A 22,151-nucleotide genomic window follows, 5' to 3' on the forward strand; every position below is an offset into this window, starting at 1 on the left:
TTTACCAAATCGTGTTCACCACACCACTCTCATTACCGACATAATCATTTCACTCTAGCCCATCACCCAGATGAACCAGACCTGACACTACTCTAAGCATAGCAGGCATAGCAAGGTAGGAACAACACATACATATGGCTCAATCAACTCCTACACATGCTAGTGGGTTTCAACTAGTTACTGTGGCAATGACAGGTCATGCAGAGGAAGTGGGTTCAACTACCGTAGCACACAGCAGTTTGAAACGCGTTGTCTTAATGCAGTAAAAGAGAGCAGGAGCGAGAACATGGGATTGTATCGATATGATCAAATGGTTGGTTGCTTGCCTGATGGTTCGATGCACTGATACGGTTCTTCGTTAGGGTAATCACGGTACTCCTCGGAGGCAGATCCTGCCGCAAAGAACACTGATACACAACCATCACCAAACAATGTGCAACAATACGATGCATGCATGAAACATGGCAATATGAGTGTGTTGGGCTAATGCAACTAAGACCAGAAGGGTTTGAACAAATTTGAATCAAAGATTCAAATTTCAAACTCAAACATGGCCCTTTAAAGTGTTTTTCCTTGTTCTGCATTAAACATCAAGTTAACTTGTTTAGTCATGCATGAAAATAGTACAGATAGATAGATTGGATTTTTCTGATCATTTTTCATATATAATTTGTCTGATTTGGAGTTACAGAATAAAAGTTATGAATTTTTGAAGTTTAAATTATATTCTGGAATTCCTATATTAGAATAATTCCAGAAAATCAATTACTGCGTCAGCCTGACGTCAGTGTGACGTCAGCAGGTCAACGGAACAGGTCTGGGTCAAACCTGACAGTGGGTCCCGCATGTCAGGGTGATTATTTAATTAAAGTTTAATTAAAACTAAACATGTTTAATTAACAGGGCTGGGCCCCACCTGTCATTGACTCAGGGGAGTCAACCAGGGCCCACCCGTGGTCAAAGTCAAAGCCAGCGACGCCGGCGTTTAGCCGCCGGCGAGCCCGACGCGGCGGCGGGAGTGGTTTTGGCCATTTCGGCCACCAAATGGGCCGCGGAGACCACCGGAGTGGAGCTGAGGGCAAGCCGCAGCTCTTGGTGGAGTCCGTTGGGGTCGGGGTGGCCGGAGTTGGCGCCGGCGACGACTTTGGCGGCCACCGGGGTTCGGCCGAAGATGAACTTGGCGCTAGAGGGGGCGGTGAGGCTCGGGGAGTGGCTAGCTAGGTGCTGCGGGACTCGGTGAGTAAGATGGACAGCAGCTTGTGGCCGGAGGGTGGCCGGAAGCACGTCGGCGACGAGATCCGCGGCGGTGCGGGCGTGTGATCCTCGTGCGGTGGCTACACGGCTCGGGAATGAGAGAGAGAGAGGGTCGGAGGAGTAGCTAGGCTCACAGCGCTCCCGTAGAGGCCACCGGCGAGGTCGGGGACGAGCTGAGGCGGCGACGGCGTTGAAGGGGATCTCCGGCGACGGCGAGCTCGGGCGAGGTTGGTGCGGTGGTCTCGGGCCGCACGAGCACACGGGGCTCGGCTAGCTCGATGAAGTAGACGGCGGCGGAGCTCCTGGACAGAGTGGCACGGCGTGGGGTGGACGGAGGGCGTGGCTACGGCGAGGAGGTGGCGGCGATGGCGTCGGCCATGGCTGGGGCGTGCAAGGGGGAGGAGCTGGAGAGGAGAGGGGGTGTCTGGGAGGTTCGGGGGAGAGAGGGAAGCCGATCCACGGCGTTAGCCGGGCGAGGGAGGCGGCGAGGCGGCGAGCAGGTGCGTGGCACCCATGCGGTGCTCGCCGTCGAGCACCTGCCTGCCTGCCTGGCCGGAAGCAGCTCGCTGGCGCGGTGCTGGGCTGGGCCGGCAGGTGGGCCGGTGCTGGGCGACAGGTATGTTTTTTCCATTTTCTTCTGTTTTCTATTTTTTTTAATACTTCTGCAACTTTGTTGAATTTAATAAAATACCTAGACAACTCCAAAAATCACCAAACTACTCCTGGTCCATAGTTGGATTATTTCCAACATGAAACATTTTAGTTTGGAGTTATTTGAGCATTTAAATATTTTATATAATTTTAAATGCCCAAATTCAAATATTTATGATTTAATTCAAAAACCCTAGGATGGCCTAGGAAAATGTGCACCACTTTTGGCAGAGGTTCTGAACCAAGACAAAAATGATGGGCATTTTAGAAGGGCATTTCAGGTTCATTGAAAATTATTTTTAGTAACCCTAGTTGGTTTCAGGGGGGACTGGGGGTTCTGTCATCCCCATTTCAAGTTTCTGATGAAAGAGTAAACATGATGCAACACTCTAATGCATGACTAGCTAGGGTGTGACACGTACTCATAATATAAACCATGTTTTATAATGAATAATTGTCCTGCATATCAAAATATACGGTCCAAAGTAATTGTTCCCTTGATAAAAACAATATATATCAAGAAACTAATTTCAAATGGATATCACCTGATTTGTCCGGACATCGGAAGATTCATATGTAATATCCGTCAATAAGCTAACAATAGTATAGCCCATCGGGTGTATACATAATACTCTGATGATCAGTGGTTGCAGAGGTTTGCCGTAACTCCTTTTTTAACACTAGTTCCTTTTAAAAATCTTGATACCCCCACAATAGCAATCAGCTGAACACTTTGACGTGAGGCTGGGAGACTCAGAGCTGAGTCGCGGGCGGCGGTTTGAACCACAGCAGCTTGGCGCGATGACGGAGGCAGCACCCGGATGCTGATAGTGGATAAATACATCTCCTCTGGCTTTTGTGGACAGAGGCAGAAGTGAGGCTGATAAAACCCATAGCAAGCGAATATGTCTATGCCCAACTGGTTACGCGCGCAACTCCAATCCCTGCCATTGCCCCTTCATGTTGATGCGAGCCCTTGCATGTGCATGGCGCGCTCTCTCTCTCTTCCTGTGCACACACTGACACATGCATGTCTTACATCAACACATCAATGCTTACTTTATCTTCCCTCTCCTCTAACTCCATCACTTTTAATTTTCTTTTGACAATTTTAGATGGCTCATATCTTTAAAACCAAAATTGCGTTTTTGAAACTTTTTGCATATTTGAACTCGTGACGCCAAGCCCTTTAAAGCAAGATCAGTCTTGGATACATTTGAAACACATTTTTGTTTGAAATAGTGAAGAACTTTCTGAATAGTGGGTTTGCATTTTTCTGCAAACTGTGAAGAACTTCTCATTTTTATTGTAAAGTGCTAAATAAATGAAATCAGAAGTTGAAGAACTTTCTGAACAATGGGTTTGCACTTTGTTAGAAATATTAAAGAACTTTGCTAGAAAATGTATTTGAAGTTGGAGAACTTTATAAACAGCTTTCCTGAACTTTGATGAAATGTTGATGAAACTTGTTTGAGCCATGTACAAATTAAAGAATGTTGCTAGAAAATGTATTTGTGGTAAACTTAAATATAAAAAATTCAAACTAGTTCAAATATATTCAACATTGATCTTGTTCTAAAGGTCTTTGCGCCAGAGGTTCAAATATATAAAATAAAATAAAATTTAAATAATGGTTTAGAAGATATAAATGATTTAAGTTTACAAAGGGGTGGTAAATGATGGGTTTGTTTGGGAGAAAGAAGAGAGAGATACATGCAGCCTGTTGACTTGATGTGCATGTGGGATAGTTGATTTGACGTGCATGATGGATGGACTAGATATGGGTTGCGCGCGCAGTAGGTTAGACAAAATCCGCTTCCCATAGCAAGTATGTTTTCTGTATCCACCGAAACTCGGCAGCAATTTAACTTGAGCACTAGAAACTTCCTGGCATCTTTAGACTGATGGAGTTGTCTCTCCAGTATGTGCAGTTTGGTCTTTTGGTCCTTCGGTTTGTTGTGTTGTTTGACAATAGGCATTAATGACAGAAAACAAACCACCGGTTCCAGGCAAGAGACAACGGGGGCGGGTCAAGACGGATTACGTAAACTGACCGGATCAATTATCTTTTTGTGCAAGAGCTTTTGACTTTTCCCAGCCGGTTCAATGCTTCTTTCCTTGAGCATACGGACGGAGCTGACTGCTGGAGGCGGAGGTGAGGTCGTAGAAACGGCCGGCCGTCGGGGTGACGGCAGAGGTTCAAAACGAGCAGTGGCCGGTTTAAAGCGGAACAAGGCCGAGCTCCGCGGCCGGCTTCAAAACGAGCAGTGTCTCCCGGCGGCAACCTGTGGTGGCGGACCGACCCACAGGCAGCGGGGCGAGCCCGTGGTGACCCGGCAACGGCTCGAGCTGAGGTGAACCGGTGACGGCGGTTCGTGGAAGAGCACGGCTGAAGTGGCGCAAGGTGATTCCAGTTTGTCAGGCCGGCACCCAGCACGGTGATTCAGGGCATCACGAGGAAGAAGGCGACAACGATCTTGGCGACTTGGCGTCAGCGGTTTGACGCGGTAGTAGAGTGTAAGACAATAGGCTTTGGGGGGAACCGGCACAACCCTCTAGGGGTGGCCTATCATATATATATATATAATGAGGTGGTATACAACGTTACAATATACACATGTAAATACAGTCTAACACCCTCCCTCAATCTTAGCCACTTTCTAATGAATCTAGAAGGGTAAGATTGCGCCTGCAAGTCTCAAACTGTGGCAAAGGCAATGGCTTGGTGAAGATGTCAGCAAGTTGATCCTTGGAAGAAATAAACTTGATCTGTAGTTGCTTCTGAGAGACACGTTCACGCACAAAGTGATAGTCAACTTCAATGTGTTTCGTTCGGGCATGGAATACCGGATTTGCAGAAAGGTATGTAGCACCGATGTTATCACACCAAAGAACAGGAGGCTGTGATTGGGGTATACTTAACTCCTGAAGCAAGGACTGTACCCAGATGATCTCTGATGTGGCATTGGCCACAGCCTTATACTCAGCCTCAGTACTGCTACGCGAGACAGTAGCCTGTTTCCGAGCACTCCAGGCAATCAGGTTAGAGCCAAAGAAGACAGCATAACCCCCCGTGGATCGCCTGTCATCCGGATTGCCAGCCCAGTCTGCATCAGAATATGCTGAAAGACAACCAGAGTCAGACGGCCGAATATGCAAACCATGAGCCACCGTGAAACGAATATAGCGCAAAATCCGCTTAACAGCAGACCAATGAGTGTCACGGGGTGACTGCAGATACTGGCAGACTCGGTTAACAGCATAGGAAATGTCTGGTCGCGTGATCGTCAAGTACTGGAGCCCACCAACAATACTCCTGTACTCTGTCGCATCAGAAGAAGAAAGAAGCACACCATCAACAGCATTGAGCTTATCAGTGGTAGACATGGGTGTAGTCGTCGGTTTGCACTTAAGCATCCCAGCTCGCTGCAACAAATCCAGAGAGTACTTCTTCTGCGTCATAACAAGGCCAGCAGCACGAGAAGTAACCTCCACACCAAGAAAGTAATGAAGCTTCCCAAGGTCCTTGACCGCAAAATCAGCACCAAGTGAGCGAACAAGCGCAGTAGCAGCCGACTGAGAGGAGCTGACCAAAATGATATCATCTACATAGACCAACAAGTACATAGTAACCTCAGGCCTTTGAAGAAGAAACAATGAGGAGTCAGCAGTTGATGATGCAAAACCATGAGCACGAAGAGCCATTGCAAGACGAGCATGCCAAGCACGAGGAGCCTGCTTCAGACCATAAATTGCCTTGGACAGACGACAGAGATGATCAGGGCGATCCGGATCAGAGAAACCCGGAGGCTGGCGCATGTAAACCTCCTCCGCCAAGACACCATGAAGAAAAGCATTTTGAACATCAAGCTGACGAAGAAACCAACCTCGAGTAACAGCCAGAGAGAGAAGAAGTCTGATGGTAGTAGGCTTGACCACTGGACTGAAGGTGTCTTCATAGTCAAGTCCAAAACGCTGTCGAAAACCACGAGCAACCAGACGAGCCTTATAGCGCTCAATGGACCCATCAGAATGCCTCTTCACTTTGAAAACCCATTTGGAATCAATGACATTTACCCGTGATTGTGGAGGAACAAGAGTCCATGTCTGATTGCGAAGAAGCGCTTGATACTCCTGCTCCATGGCCTCTCTCCAATGAGGAATGCGCATAGCAGCTTGATACGTGCGTGGCTCAGAGGATGGATCTGCGAGAGCAGCAGACATGCACGCCGCTAACCAAGCAACTGTGCCATCGTGACGTTGCTTAGGCTGAAAAATGCCACTCCGACTGCGCGTATGTGGACGTAGAGCAGCAGCAGGAGCCGGCGGAGGCGAAGGTGACGGAGACGTGACGGTCGCCGGAGATGCAGGAATCACCTCAGGCGAGCTCGGGACAGACGACTCCGGGCTGCATGGCGAAGACTGGCCCGACGACAGGGGCTCAGAGGCCATGGGCGAACCGAGAGTGGGCGAGGCCAGCTCCGGTGACACCGGCCCAGACGGCCTTGGCGAGGCGAGAGCAGGCGAGGCCGGCCCTGGTGAGAAGGGCCCAGACACCCTGGGCGAGGCAGGGGCGGGCGAGGCCAGGCCTGGTGATGACTGCCCCGACGCCCTGGGCGAGACGGGGACCGAGGAGGCCGGCCCAGTCGGCGGGGTTGCAGGGCGCGACGATGGCGAAGGCAGCCCAGAAGCCAGAGGCGACCGGGCCAGGACGTCGATCGGCCGTGCATGAGCACGGAAACCGAGGCCATGCAGGGGCGCCATGTGCTCCTCATGCACAACAGAAGGTGCCGAGGATGAAGGCGATGGCGACGAAGAGGAAGATGGCACTTCCAGAATCTCCAAACGAGCCCCACGACCAGTGCCTGCACCATGGTTAGGCAACAATAGAGGAGAATATGCAACATCATCAAATTGGTCAGAAGCAACAGAGGATGAATGCATGACAGGTGGCTCGGTAGTGGACACAGGGAGTTTGGCAAAGGGAAAAACATGCTCATCAAACACAACATCCCGAGAGATGTAGACACGATTAGTGGGCACATGAAGACATTTGTATCCTTTATGAAGAGAGCTATAACCAAGAAAAACACACTTCTTGGAACGAAACTCGAGCTTACGCTTGTTATATGGACGGAGATGGGGCCAGCAAGCACACCCAAACACCTTGAGAAAGGTGTAGTCCGGTTGTTCATTAAGGAGAACTTCAATGGGAGTCTTCATATTCAAAACACGAGTGGGAGTACGATTGATGAGAAAACATGCAGTGGTGAAAGCATCACTCCAAAAACGAAACGGAACAGATGCATGGGCCAAAAGAGTCAGACCAGCTTCAACAATGTGACGATGCTTACGTTCTACTGAACCATTCTGCTGATGTGTATGTGGACATGCTAAACGGTGAGTGATCCCAAGCGACTGAAAGAAGGAGTTGAGGTTGCGATACTCGCCACCCCAGTCCGACTGAACATGAACAATTTTGTGCTTGAGAAGGCGTTCAACATGTTTTTGGAACTGAACAAAAATGTCAAACACATCAGATTTACGTTTGATAAGATAAAGCCAGGTAAAGCGGCTGTAAGCATCAACAAAACTGATATAGTAATTATGACCACTAACAGAAGTCTGAGCAGGACCCCATACATCTGAAAACACAAGTTCTAAAGGATGTTTCACCTCACGACTGGACTCCGAAAAAGGAAGTTGATGACTCTTCCCCTGCTGACAAGCATCACACACTGCTACATCTTTATTACTAGACACACTAGGAAGCTCATGACGACGCAAAACATGCCGGACAATAGGTGTGGCCGGGTGACCAAGACGAGCATGCCACTGTGACGGAGATACCCGAACTCCACTGAAGACGCGAGCGACGCCAGGATGCTCCAGACGATAGAGACCTTGGCAGAGCCGCCCACTAAGAAGAATGTCCCTCGTGCCCCGATCCTTAATAAAAAGATCAAAAGGATGAAATTCACAAAGCACATTATTATCACGAGTGAGTTTAGGAACTGAAAGAAGATTACGTGTCACAGATGGAACTCGAAGAACATTGCGAAGTTGAAGACTCCTATTGGCATGTCTAGTGAGAAGTGATGCTTGACCAATATGAGAGATGTGCATACCTGCTCCATTGGCGGTGTGGATCTTGTCGGAGCCATGGTAGGGTTCACGAGTGTGAAGCTTCCCCATCTCACTGGTCAGGTGCTCTGTCGCCCCAGAGTCCATGTACCAGTGGGGATCAATGGAGTAGGACTGAGTGTGTCCCTGTGGCTTCTGCGGCGGCGGACGATCAGCCATGGCGACCTGACGAGCAAAGTTGCGTGTATCCTTCCCGTCATTGCCGAGACCAAGAAAACCCCGCTGGAAGCGCTTGTGACACTTCGAGGCCCAGTGCCCATCGCGACCACAAAGCTGGCACACACGTGGACCGCCAGCCCCTGGTAGCGTCGCAGTAGGAGGAGGGGCCGAGGCGGGTGGTGGTGACTGCCCCGAAGGAGCCCTGGATGAAGCAGAGGAGCGACCACCCTTGGTGGCGGCGTTTGCCGAGAGGGCGCCGTTGCCCCTGGATCGGCGCGTCTCGACTCGTTGCTCAGTAAGCAGGAGGCGTGAAAAGACCTCGTGTGCTGGCATGGGCGTGGAGTTGCCCCTCTCATTGATGATCTCGACTAGGGCGTCATACTCCTCATCAAGACCATTGACAATAAACGAGTTGAACTCGGAGTCGGTGAGGGGCTGTCCAATGGAGGCCAGCGTGTCGGCGAGACTCTTGACTTTGTTGTAGAACTCAGTGGCGGTGGAGTCAAGCTTCTGACACTCCCCAAGTTGGCGACGGAGCCCAGATACACGAGCCTGCGACTGTGCCGCAAACGAGCGCTCAAGAATAGTCCATGCCTCGTGGGACGTCTTGGCGAAGACAACAAGCCCAGCAACGGCCGGAGAGAGCGACCCCTGGATGGAGGAGAGGTTCGCCTGATCCTGCCCTGTCCAGACACGGTGAGCCGGATTATAGACCGGACCGTGCACGCTGTCAACCAGCGCAGGAGGGCAAGGGAGAGAGCCGTCGACATAGCCAAGCAGATAGTGACTCCCAAGAAGCGGAAGAACCTGCGCGCGCCAGAAGATGTAATTGTCCGACGACAACTTGATGGTGATGAGATGGCCGAAGTGAAACGGCGGCGGCGGCTGCGATCCCATCGAGGAGACTGGCTGAGGTGAGACCACCGTGGAGACAGTCAGAGGGGCAGCCGGCGCGGTGACAGAGGGCGCGATGGCCGCGGTTGACGCCGCGAAGCCTGCCAGCGCGACGTCCTCCGCCACCAGCGGCGCAGTGGCCGAGGGCGCGACAGCCGCGGTTGACGGGGCGGCGGCGGTGTGGGCCACAAGCGCCTGCCCGGGCGAAGTAGCAGCCGGCGGGAGCGCGAAGAGGGAGCCGACGCTCCGTGTCCCGATCGGCGCCTGAAGGGAGGCGGCATCCAGCGGCCTCGAGAGAAGTGCCGCGAGGGAGGCCGGCAGAAAACCGGTGGCGGTGGAGCCGGACGCAGCGGCGGACGTCATAGCAGTCGGGCGACGGCGGCGGCGGTGGCGGCGGCGGCGGCGGCGGCGGTTTAGGGTTTTTAGGCGGAAGCGGACATAACCTAGCGTGATACCATGTAAGACAATAGGCTTTGGGGGAAACCGGCACAACCCTCTAGGGGTGGCCTATCATATATATATATAATGAGGTGGTATACAACGTTACAATATACACATGTAAATACAGTCTAACATAGAGGAGATCAGAGCAAACCACGACGGGTCACAATGGTGATTGCAATTCTGAATTTTGTAGTTTTGAGGCTGGGTGACCCGGAACCAAGGCAACAGTGAGGGTAGACGATTCAAGGCTGCCCGACTGTGACAGCTTAAAGTGGCGGATTGATGCTGCAGTGACGCGGCGGCTGGCCTCCGGAGCAAGCCTCGACGGAGGTGCGTAGCACTGTGGTGAAAACCTAGGCGAGCCGGATGGCTGTACGTACACGCGCGAGTAGAGCATAGCAGAGGAACAAGTCCACGCCCACGACCCCATCTGATCCGCACGCTCGAGGTGGCCCTTGGCATTGGTGAGCCCCCAGGAGCGGGCAAGCAGCAGGCCGGCGAGGCACATCCACGCGCGGGCCTCGGCGAGCGGGAGGAGCAAGGCGGAGTGGGGCGGGCTGAGCGGGAGCAGACCAGCGGGTACGGGCACCTGCGGGAGCCGACCCCGCGGGCGCGGGAGCAGGGGAAAGAGGTCGGGGCCACGGCCGCGCGCGGAGGCGCACGGGCGAGCAACGCGGAGCTGCGCGCTGGATTAAAGCGGTGAACCGGCGAGGTAAGGTGAGGAGAGCCGCGGGCGCTCGGCGAGGCGACGGCGGAGGCCGGCCGGCTTGGCGCGGGCAACCCGGGCTACGTCCATGCCCACAACGGCGGCAGCAGGACGACTTTAGACGCCGGCTTGAGGCGCGCTCTGACAGCTGAGGCGAGTCAGCCACAGTTTGTGTCTTCCGCTGCAAGGCCGCGCTGCAACAGCCCGGAATCAGTTTGCATAGAAACAGAGCAACGGTGACTCGCAGGTAGGCGATTTGAAACGACTCGGCACGAAGTCCTTCCGGTGACTCAGAGCAAGGCTGAAGCGGTGACGGCAGAGGTCGGCCGGCTCGCGGGCGGACTCGTCCCACAAGAACGACGGCGGCTCGGACTAGGCAACAGCAGGTTATTGGGTGCAACCACCGGAAGACGGTAGCATGTGTTATCTTCAGCCATTTGGATGGAGAGCTAATAATAGGCTAGGTGTGTAGGCATCGTAGTCTGTTTTTTATCGTCGGATGTGGCACTTTTCAGATTTATTTTTTCAACTTTTTGCTCCGATTATGAGCTTCTTTGGACTTAAGACCTTGTTACGTTTTTATTTAATAATATGGCTGCATGCATTAATTGATGCAGAGGCCAGGGGTTATTCTTCTTTTCAAAAAAAATCAGCAATACTTATTAGGAATCAGAATAGCTAAGGGGTGTCTCTTTTTGTTCCTGTCTCAATATTTCTTTACTCACTTTCTCTATAATTGACTAAGCAGCATGGACTTAATGCAAACTTTCAGCAATTTTCTATTATAGACTATGCCTATTTTCAGTTTGTTTTCTTTATAGGTTAAACTGGCCACGGAGGAAAAGCTTGATAGAAAAATTATAAGGCTTAAGCAAAAGAGGAAAAAAGATAAGAACAAACATAAGGAAGATATCAGAATACTGAAGGAAGATTTCACAATACTCAAGAAATATTTCAGAATACTGAAGGAATCTCATGAAGAGCTCAATTCAAAAATCCAAGAGATGCGAAAAGAAGGGTGTGCTGAAGTAAATCATTACAATAAATCTGCATCTCAGAGGTGAGGAGTTTCTTTAGCTATGGTTTGACTAGGATACTTAGAGCATCTCCAATAGCTTGTCTATATGGATGTCTATACTCATTTTTCACGACGTGAGCCCAAAACAGTCGTCCAACAGCTTGTCTATATGGTTGTCTAAATATACACGTCCTCTAAATCAACCTCGACAATGTCCATGCCTAGGCAATGTGAAGGTGTCGTCTAAACTCATCTGCAGTCATGATTTCTTCCTCTCCCTAGCGAGGGCCCACCCGTTATGGTCCCTGTATATAGACGTTCTGATGCAAAACTGGACGTGTATATGAGGGAATCTTTTTTGACCATTGTCTATATGAATATATAGACATTCAAATATACAAATGCTATTGAAGATGCTCTTAGAAGGGTGTGTCATCGAGATGTGGACTCTATTACATCAGTCGTTATCATCATAGCATAGGTGTGAGATAGTATTTAAATTGTGGGTGGTAAACATGCCCCATTTACAGAACTGAAACATTGAATCAATTTTAAATTCTAAGAATAAAAACTTGCACTGAACTTCTTCTAGTGATATGTTTACGATTTTAGATTTACCAAATACCAGGACACTTATCCATGGCGAAGACAGCGGCTGGCGACCCTGGGTACTTGACCGGCCTCGCTGTCTACTTGACAGTGGACGTACGTATAATAAACAATGGGCGAATCTTGTTTGACATTATGAATTCATGTGATTTACCCAGGCGACTCTAGTAGGCTTTTCTTAGGCTGGCCAGAGTGGGGTAACATAACCGGTAAAATGCACTTGGGACTAGCAAACCTGCTTATGTGGCACACAATTAAAAAAAAAAGAGAGGATTAGAGTAACATCGGTAAATATTGTATCATGTTAAATGCTAGGCTAGTTTGTGTCATGCATGACAATAAATATAGTCATCTATAGTACTACTTTATGATACTATGCACTATAAAGGTTGTATCATATACTAGTATCATATACATGATACTACTATATGATACTCCCCACTATGAGTAGCTTTATAATAAAATAATGGGGTAACTAACCAGGCCTACCAAACGGCCGATTAATAACTGAGTAATGGTCTAATTAACTTTTTTTTGACGGAATGGTCTAATTAACTTGGCGTACCAAGCATCCCGAGTTGATTCTCAAAAAGAAAAGAAGCATCCCGAATTTAGCAGCCACATCGCGTTATACTTCCAAAACTATTACTACTGGAGAAACAACACGAGCAGTCAGAATTTGAAACCTGTTCGTTTCTCACCCATCGTGGAGACGGACCGGCGGCGGTCCGCTCACCGCACTCACCCGCACCAGCAGTCACCGCACTCACCCGCACCAGCAGTAACAGCACTGTAACAACCACCAAAAACGGTACCCGGACTATAAAAAAGATTCTTCAAAAGCGATAATTCATCATGGAGCCCGGGCTCATCTACTCCCGCCCAGCAAAAAATTCAAAAAAAATACTAGAAAAATTCAAAAAATTTCATTTTTTGTGGTGGTAGATATTTTGACGCGTGAGGTGTGCCCCAAAATTCAACTTATTTGGACATTTGAGTAGCTCTCAGCGAAAAAGACAAATCGGGTCAAAACAGTGCGTGAACAGTACACATTTTTACAGACCCTGATTTTGTCTTTTTTGCCGAGAGCTGCTCAGATGCTCAAATGAGTTGAATTTTGGGGCGCACCTCACGCGTCAAATTATCTACCACCACAAAAGAATTTGGAATTTTTTAAATTTTTCTAGTATTTATTTTGATTTTTTTTTCTAAGCGGGGTGCAGATGAGCCCGGGAGCCAAAACTCCGCGTCCCTTCAAAAAGCGATATTTTCAGGAAGGAAACAATGCACAAACATTGTCATTCCCCAGCCAAAGACCGTAGGTTTTCACCGTAGAGAAAGACCGCGTTTCCAAAACAATGCCTTCAACAAGGCCACTGCGAGATACAAACAATAAAGGCCAGACCTTGGATTTTCACCCTGAAAACCAGACTCGATACTCAAAGGAGCACCGCCAACAAAGAAATCATCCAATGCTGCTGGCCCCACTCACAGAGGCTACTACTACAAGTCACGCACCACCAGGCTCACATGAACTCATGCCCGGTCTGGATGGGAACATACCCTGCAAGCCAAGTCTGAACAAGTGCCTCTAAAGCAAAGTCTTAATCACATCCAAGACCCCACACCTTCGCCACTTGCAGGTCCTTCAATCATGCCACGGTATTCTCCACATGTGTTGATCCCATGAAAATCTTGATGCAGACATGTCCCAAGATGTCAACAAAAATAGAGGTTGGCGATACCGCACTCAGCCAATGGCGGGCGGTGCGGATCCATCCCCTGGATCGGCTTGTGGACTACTTGTCCCATCATTTCTGATTAGTAAGTTTTGATTTAGAAATAGATAGGCTTAGGATTTAAATTTTGAGGTTGGGGCAGGCGGGATTGGCCGTTGGGGAAGATCACGCCTTCATGAGCTTAGTCTTTGGTTTAAGGATTTGTTCTAAGTAGATGCTACCTTCAAAATTTAAAGCATTAAATTTCATTGTTAGGACAAATCATTAAATTTCATAGATGAGGGATTTTGGTGTATTAAGCCGAACATTGATATATTATATATTAGTTCATTTTATAATTACAATTATAGGGCTATTGTGTTTATACTTTTACTACATTATTTATGTGCGTTTTTGGTTTGGAAGTTTGATGCTATTTTATATGTTGTGTATTCGAACATCCGGTATTTTTTTTGAGGGATGGTATTCATCTTCAGATTTAGACAATTAGACTCAAACTCGCCTAGACTCCACAAAAAATAGGGTTTTTATCAGTTATGCCACTAGTTGTGTCACACTATTTAGTTTTGTCACTAGGAATTTCAACTGCTCAAAAATGCCATTGCTTCATAGGCGCATGCTCAAAAATGCCACTGGAAATCATTATTGTCAGCTCAAATCTCGTTTGCCATGTTATAATGATATAAATACCTATGGACCAACATGTCAGCTCTCCCTCTATCTCACTACAATAAAATGTGGGTCTCACTTGATCCCAACAACGTTCTTATTTTCTATAAAATTATTCACCTTCTTACTCCTGACAAGTGGGGGCTACACTTATCATTGTGAGATAGAGAGAACTGACATGTGAGTCTAGGGGTATTTTTATCGTATAATATGGTCAACGGATTTGACATGAGAATAACGATGTCTAATGGCATTTTTGAGCAAACATCTAACGAAATGATGGCATTTCTGAGATATCTAATGGCATTTTTTAGCAAGCATCTCATGGAATTATGGCATTTTTTAGCAGTTGTAATTTCTAATGGCAAAACTGAGTAGTGGCACACAACTAGTGGCATAAATGATAAAAAAACAAAATTATGGCTCCGCCCTACCATACATGTTGATACACAGTAGCACTTTCGATAGAAGTGTACTAAGTTAGGTGTGATATTGTAAGTGATACAAACAATCTAAATAAACAAGTATAATTTGTACTTTCTTATATCATACTTGTTGAACCAAATTATAGAAGTGTACTAAGTTTTGTTGAGAAATTCATGGAAATTCATACAATTAATCGTTCATATTATACAATCTAGGGTCTAGTACTGATTATGTAGACAACATAGTATAATTTGAATTTTTGAACCAAATTCTCTTGTGTTCCAGTTCTTTCTCAATCAATTTGAAGCTTATTTAGTCTAATTATCTTATGCGTAGTCTAAACTGCTAAGATGGTCCTACTACCACCCACTTTAGGAAGGATGACATGTCAGAACTGAAATAGGCATCCAAATAATGAGTGTTGCAAATAAGATGGGCCTAAGCTACTTTACTACACTTATCTAGTTATGTATAAAGAGAAAACGTAGTTCACAAGATGAGTTTTTTCTTATGTGGCTTATAAAATAAGAACAATTCACTGTTGGTCCCCTCTTTTAGAATTTAACCTATCTTCTGATATGTGTTTGTCAGATCGCAAGTAAGCCAATCAACAAGGTTTCGACTAGTAATTGAAAATAATGTGAGCAGAACAATTTACAAAAAGGAAACTGTAGAGACCGAGGATGGAGGAGGTCACATAAAAGTTGCCATGTATGATGGTGTCAATCGAATTGCACATGACCACCTTCTTGCTTCAGCAAAAGTTGACCTAGTTGTCATTGAAGGATGTTTCAATGAACCGAAGCGAGATTCTTGGTCTAAAGAGGAGTTTGAGGAAAGCATAATAAAACCTCGAAAAGGAATCACAAGGCTAGTGAAAAATGGTACATTTGATCTGACTGATGGGTGTTGTGATCATGAAGGTGCCATTATTATGGATAATTCGCAACAAAGGGAAGTTAAGCTTGGAGTAATGATTGCAGTGCCTACAGGTGTAAGAGTTCTTGAAGGAGTATCAAATCCTTTCAAAGTGCAAGAAGGCAAGACAAAAAGTAATTGTTTTTTCTTTGAATATCCTATCAGTTACTTTAATCTCAGTACTAAAACATGGTCAACTTTTTCTACATGTGATATGTTACATAATCTACTCTAATAAATAGGAGCATGTTTGATACTACCACAATTTCCTTTTGTTACTTTGTTGCCTCAAAGTGATTACAACTTTGATTGAGGGAATGGTGAAACGTTCTGTCATTGTATTCCTCTATCTTGTTTACGCTAGTTGAGGTTTTTTTCCAGAGCCAGGATCAAATAAAAAGGGTAAAAAGCCTTCTCCAGTTCCAATGCGAAACTTGGCACAGACAACCAGCACCCACACAACACAACATGGTGAAGTCTTGTAATTATCGTTTTTCTTTCTCTATTTCTCTGTTTATATCAACTAACTTGTTTATGGCTCACCAACAGGCCAAAGTCCTGTTACTCCAGACGAGCAACATAGTCATCCACCACCTGCCATTCAAGATGTATTGCAGAAATCAGGTAACAAGTTAGTGCTTGAAGCCTCCGTTACCACTAGACGAGTAAAAGTAAATGATTGCAGATGATAAGCCTACACTTTCCTCATGTGCAAGAATTTGGTTGTGTATTTTTCATTTTATTTAGTTTTATTGTCTTGAAACTTCGCAGAACGTGGAAAGCATACAGAATTTCTGACTGATGACACTGCAGTGGATAATCGAGTGAGTTATCCACCAGCTATTGTGCCACAGATGGTTGAGGGAAATGGTGAAGCCTTCTATCTCAGACTTCTTTATCTTGTTTACATTAGTTAGTGTGCAAATGTTCAAATGTTTGTTTCCAGGGCAAGCCCTAAACTGCAACGGTCAACAGTTTTCTCAACAAATCCCAGTGCAAATCTTGTGGCAGCCAACCAATGCACACTCAATGCAAAATGGTAAGTGCTAGTATAAGGTATTGTTTATTTCTCTGTTTCCCAAAATAAATGAAAGTGACTGGTTTTCGGCTCGCCAACAGGTCAAGACTATAGTCTGCCACAAACAAGCATTCAGAATCCATCGCAGGCAACAGGTAATAGTTAGTGCTTCAAGCCTCCTCTACCACCAAATGAATGAATGATTGCGGATGATATAATACTTTGTATGCACCTCCAGGATATTGTCCAGTCTATCAACCCTTACTTGCTCGTGAACAAGATCAGTATACTAGTTTCTTTGATGCAAGTTGTCAACTTGCATTTCCCAACCTTTCAGCATACACGACATTGAATGATATTCACCAGGTAACTTTGATATGCATTGAGGAGTTACTAATCCGTACAATAAGACTCCAGGCGAAGCTAGCATCGGGTTACGCCTAGGGCTAAGTTAGCTTGAGTGATGCACTCTAGTGATTTTCAATACTTTGTAAGAAGGAATTACAAGGGCTGTTTTTACTAGGCCTAGGGCTATAGCCATAGCTTCCCCAAGCTTGTCTCCACCACTAACTCCAGGTTCGTAGTCTAACAAAAGTGACAAAAGTATGTATTAGAGTCCACCTGTCCAGTTACCATTGTTTCCATATCTATAAAGGATGTGTGATCCTAAGGGATAGCAAACCATTAAGCCTAAACTTTTCTACAGTACATTATGGTGTTACCAAACATATGGAATGGTTTTGAATTTTGGGTTTGTTTTGCTACATTACCTTGTGTCTAAGTGTTTTTGTCAGTTTCACCTGTCATGGGTATTAGGATGATTATATGAAATGCAATTACTCAAAGAGCAATAATTATATAAAAATTTCCCAACAAAAAAGTGAGTATATATATATATATTTTGACATTTTAATGAATTTCATAAGTGCTTTACTCTATATCATAGGAGATTGTAAATTCTCTTTTGACATGTTTTGTTTACTTTATTCAGTGGACTTCCATCCCTGAAGGGGAGATATCTGTGGGTGATGTACATAATTTAATTGTCCCGACACAAATTCAAGATACTTGTAAGTTCAAATTAGAGGCAAATACCGTTTGTCTTAACTTAATAATCATTCTGATAGCATATGCATGTGTCACTTTCATACTTTTGGACTTATTTACTTGATGAGTACAAAACAATTATTCAATTCATCAAAACATTAATATGTTTGTTTCATGCCTAATTTTAACATGATCCCTCTTACCTCCTGCTTTCATATTTCTTAATTTGCATAGAATATGTTTACCCTTATACTTTACCCAGTTTCTAAAATTGCCCCCTGGCTGTACATATTAATTCTTGCTATTACCTTCTAATTTTGTAAGATATCACTTATTGATTCCCAAGTAAACTCCACTAGGTTAACATGTCGGGGACACATGTTAGTTATCTTTTTTTTCCTCACCCAACTCTGTTTCAGCAGAAAGGGACTATATGTGCATGTGGTACATGAATGCAGGGTCAAGAAAAATGGCAAAATGAATAAAAGAAGAGGTTAACTGGGTCACTATTTGTCGTGTCTATATTTCTTTACGGAGGGAGTACATGTCAGTGGCTCAATTATTGAACTGTTGTACCTATAAAATTGATAGGTGGTGTTCGGACAGATAAGTAAAAATGTACTGAAACCAATTTTATGCGTTTTCCAAAATTCATGCGGTACACAATAAAAGATAAGCATATTGATCCTCAAAACAAAAAAAGATAAGCATATTTGCGGAAAAGCTTGTTGGAGCCAAACTTCATTGACCAAAGGGCTTGTGCCAAGCTAAGTTGTGACTATCTTGTGTGACTGTTCTGTAGATGGGTCATTTAGATGTGGTCAAGTATTACTTCAATGGGATAAGCCTCATGTGGAGCCCAAGGAACACTGGAACTTCCTTGACGAGCTCATGCCGCTGCATAGCACACAGTCAAGGTTTTATGGAGAAAGTTTCCCCAGTACAAGCCTCATGGATAAAGTCCATAAGTTACTTGCCAGCACTTCATCAGGTGATTCTGTTTTGAAGATGATTACCGGTGTTATGAGTCGAGCCATGCAGACTCCTCAGAGGAGAGGCGTTCTCATTCGTGCAATTGAGCCATATGATTCAGATGATAAGTGCGTTGGTTAATCCAAGGCTTTCTCTCTCTCTTTTTAGAAGTTTTCATTACTTCTGCTGGAAATCGAGAGGATCACTTTCATGTGCCTAACATTTTCAGGCCCCCGGTTAAGAAGCAAAGGAACGCCAAATATCAACTGCGGTTTGTCAACAGGGTTCGCAATGACTACTACACCCAGGAACAAATCAAATCAGAGGATGGGAATCTCTTAAAGGTAGCTTTGTATGATGAGAATAATCTGGTAGTCACATCTGGTCCGCTGTCTTCAGCTTCTGTGGAGGTCGTATTACTTCATGGCGATTTCAATGCTGAAGGCCAAGATTATTGGACATCACAGGAGTTCAGTGCCTGCCTAGTGCATTCACAATCTGTAGAAGAACCACCAGCCTTGGGAGGTGATCGTGTCTTGGCACTGACTCATGGAGAGGCAGACGTTGGTAATGTCAGTTTCCAGATTTCCTCCTTCCATGCCAGAACTGGAAAGTTCAAGATGGGTGTTGAGATTAAAAACGTACGAGAAGAGAGTGTTCAACAAGGAATCACTAGCCCATTTCTTGTGAGAGTTCGCCAAGGAGAAGGTATAACTTTTTGGGTTAATCTTCTTGTCGAACATGATTTCTCATGCAATTTCTGTAGGATATTTCATCCCCCAAAAAATCTAGTAAAACATTGCAGTCCTTATACAATTTTTTTCCTAAAATAATATACTACTCCCTCTGTCCGAAAATACTTGTCATCAAAATGGATAAAAAGAGATGTATCTAGAACTAATATATGTCTAGATACATCCCATTTTATTCATTTTGATGACAAGTATTTCCGGACGGAGGGAGTATATAGTAAGTAAAATTTAAACCAGGAAGTAAGATATTTAATAAAATCCTAACATACATTTCTGAGAAAAAGTAAATACATAGTAATAAACTGGGCAATCTTTTCTTTTTTTTCAGAATAAAAACTGGGTAATATTCGGCTCTTCGCAGACCACTATTATTCAAGTAATGTATTGCCACTTTTCATAAAGTATGTTTATCTGAAACTCTTCAGCCCTTTAGTAATTGGAACTGCTACAAATGTGTCATTGTCGTTTCTTAGCATTTCAAATATAAAAGCATTCACGGTAACTGAGATTTGATTGACCATGGGAGTTCCTTAATTGTCTCTTTCTCTTTAGCTTGAAATTTTTGGGTGACCCGGGCAAGTATCACCTCCGTTCACATTATAAAATGTTTTAAATATTTTAATATATACTACATACGGACTGAAATGAGTGAACAAATACACTAAAATATGTCTATGAATCCTTTGATAAAAAATAGAACTTCTTATAGTAGTGAATGGAGTGAGTACCTCAAAGCAATTGACATACCGTTATTTATCTATACCTGTGTAGAATCAAGTCACCATCGGATCACATCTCCCGAAGCGTTGCTCAGAGTAAGAATGGAATTGCCCAAACAAGTCTGCGGGGCGCTGCAGTGCGATGCCACGGAAAACGTCTGCGAGTCATCGGTAATGACCTTTATCCCCTTTTCTAACGTGTGTGTGTGTGTGTATATATATATATATACGTTTTTCATAACGGTTTTATACTAAGATGAAGTTTGGGATGGTGTCGTCGGCGCTGTAGGATCAGTCGTCGCCGGAGAGAAATGTCTTGGTGGCGTCGAAGGTGGACGACCATGACAGCATAGTACAGAGCGGGAGCGGCGTGTTATTATTCCCAGCCCCGCCGCCGTCGCCGGAGCAGGCGCGGGTGCCGCAGCCGGAGCCGGGGCTCAACTGCCCGCGCTGCGACTCCACCAACACAGAGTTCTTCTTCTTCAACAACCACTCCGTCACACAGCCCCGCAACTTCTGCGGCGAATGCCGCCTTGGGCTGGGCGCCGCGCTTGACATCGCGGATCGCGCCGCCGGGGCTCCAGCAGCGGCCGCCTACGTAGCTGCCGCGTCAGGGACGTCAACGTCGACGAAGCCCAGCACCACTGCCACCGCTTGCGCCACCTCTGCGCCAATGTCGATGGTGGAGCGGGCGCGGTTGGCCAAGGTGCCGCAGCCGGAGCCGGGGCTCAAGTGCCCGCGCTGCGACTCCACCAACACCAAGTTCTGCTACTTCAACAACTACTCTCTCACCCAGCCCCGTCACTTCTGCCGCGCATGCCGCCGCTATTGGACCCGTGGCGGCGCGGTCCGTAACGTCCCCGTGGGCGGCGGGTACAGGCGCAGCGCCAAGTCCAAGGCCTCCCGCAATGTCCCCGTGGGCGGCGGGTACAGCTGCCACGCCAAGCGCAGCGCAAAGTCCAAAGCCTCCGACGGAGAACCTGCGGCGGCAACAGGGGCAGCATCGTCTGCATTGACGGCACCGAAGCCCGACACTCCTTCTTGCACCGGCACCGCACCGCCGGGTCTCCACCACTACTCCATGTTCTGCACCAAGAGCGAGTCGCCGCACAGCAATCGGTTTGCCGACAACTTCGACCTGGCGAGCTTCCGCCTTGGCTCCCTCTTTGCTGACGGAGGCGTGCACCACCAGCCGGTGTTGCAGGGGATGTTCGACTTAGGGCTTCAGAGAGGCGGCGGCAATTGCAAGGACGGAGCCAGTTCCACCACCACGTGACAACGTCGGCCAAGAGAGATCCACAACTGGATTACCCAAGCGACAGGGGCATGTACACAGACGTCGTCATCAACGACGTCAACAGTGACGACTAGAATTTCTATTCCAGCACTAAGTAATGCAGCTACTAAGGTCTAGATGAATCCCCAAAATTCACGCCCTCCTTAGAGCATCTCCAACAGCCGTGCTAAGCGCCGCGCGCAAAAAACCTGTTTGCCGCGCGCGCTTCGGCTAATTTAGCGCTGCCGCCAGCGCTGGCTCCAGCAGCCGCGCTATAACGCAGCGCGCGCGCGCGCCGCTCCAGCAGCGCACAAAAATACAGCGCGCGCGCCGCACAAACCACATATACATTTTAAAGAAGAGGAGCAAAAATGATCAAAGAAACAATAAATAGTTCAATTTTGTTTATCATTACAACTCAAACAAATAGTTTATCGTTCAGTACAACAAATAATGCAATAAACATAACAAATAGTTCATGAACAATACAATGTCGAATACAGAAATCATCATGCTCTTTGTCGTCCATGCCATGCCCACCACTCTTCAATCAGATCATTCTGAAGTTCATTGTGCATTGCGGGATGCCGAATGGCATGATAGGAGGCAATAAAACGGGCTACCCTTTCAGCCCTCCGTTTGAGCAATACATACCTTGTAGGCGTTTTGTCGAACACCTTGCGGGCGCGGCGCGGCAGCGAGCGCTCGAGCGCTGTTCCTCGGACGACGGAGGCGC

At 46.6% G+C, this 22,151-nt stretch overlaps 1 protein-coding gene across 2 annotated transcripts in view; it reads left to right on the forward strand.

Moving 5' to 3' along the window:
* The window catches only part of LOC123071779 (uncharacterized), a 30,730-nt gene extending 8,969 nt beyond the window's left edge, over window positions 1-21,761 (forward strand). Inside the window, exons 3-15 of one of the 2 annotated variants that reach the window (XM_044495362.1) lie at window positions 11,074-11,312; window positions 15,305-15,765; window positions 16,013-16,102; window positions 16,181-16,255; window positions 16,403-16,501; window positions 16,578-16,670; window positions 16,751-16,804; window positions 16,888-17,015; window positions 17,641-17,719; window positions 18,499-18,796; window positions 18,898-19,376; window positions 20,192-20,310; window positions 20,429-21,757. In XM_044495362.1, coding sequence (XP_044351297.1) covers window positions 11,074-11,312; window positions 15,305-15,765; window positions 16,013-16,102; window positions 16,181-16,255; window positions 16,403-16,501; window positions 16,578-16,670; window positions 16,751-16,804; window positions 16,888-17,015; window positions 17,641-17,719; window positions 18,499-18,796; window positions 18,898-19,376; window positions 20,192-20,310; window positions 20,429-21,415 — 3,201 coding nt within the window. In that variant the 3' untranslated portion in view covers window positions 21,416-21,757. Of the gene's footprint in view, window positions 1-11,073; window positions 11,313-15,304; window positions 15,766-16,012; window positions 16,103-16,180; window positions 16,256-16,402; window positions 16,502-16,577; window positions 16,671-16,750; window positions 16,805-16,887; window positions 17,016-17,640; window positions 17,720-18,498; window positions 18,797-18,897; window positions 19,377-20,191; window positions 20,311-20,428 lie in introns of both variants that reach the window. The other variant, XM_044495363.1, reaches the window with a different exon arrangement.
* Window positions 21,762-22,151: the final 390 nt, after the last annotated feature.

Source organism: Triticum aestivum, chromosome 3B (assembly GCF_018294505.1).
Source record: "Triticum aestivum cultivar Chinese Spring chromosome 3B, IWGSC CS RefSeq v2.1, whole genome shotgun sequence".
Classification (NCBI taxonomy): Eukaryota; Viridiplantae; Streptophyta; class Magnoliopsida; order Poales; family Poaceae; genus Triticum; species Triticum aestivum.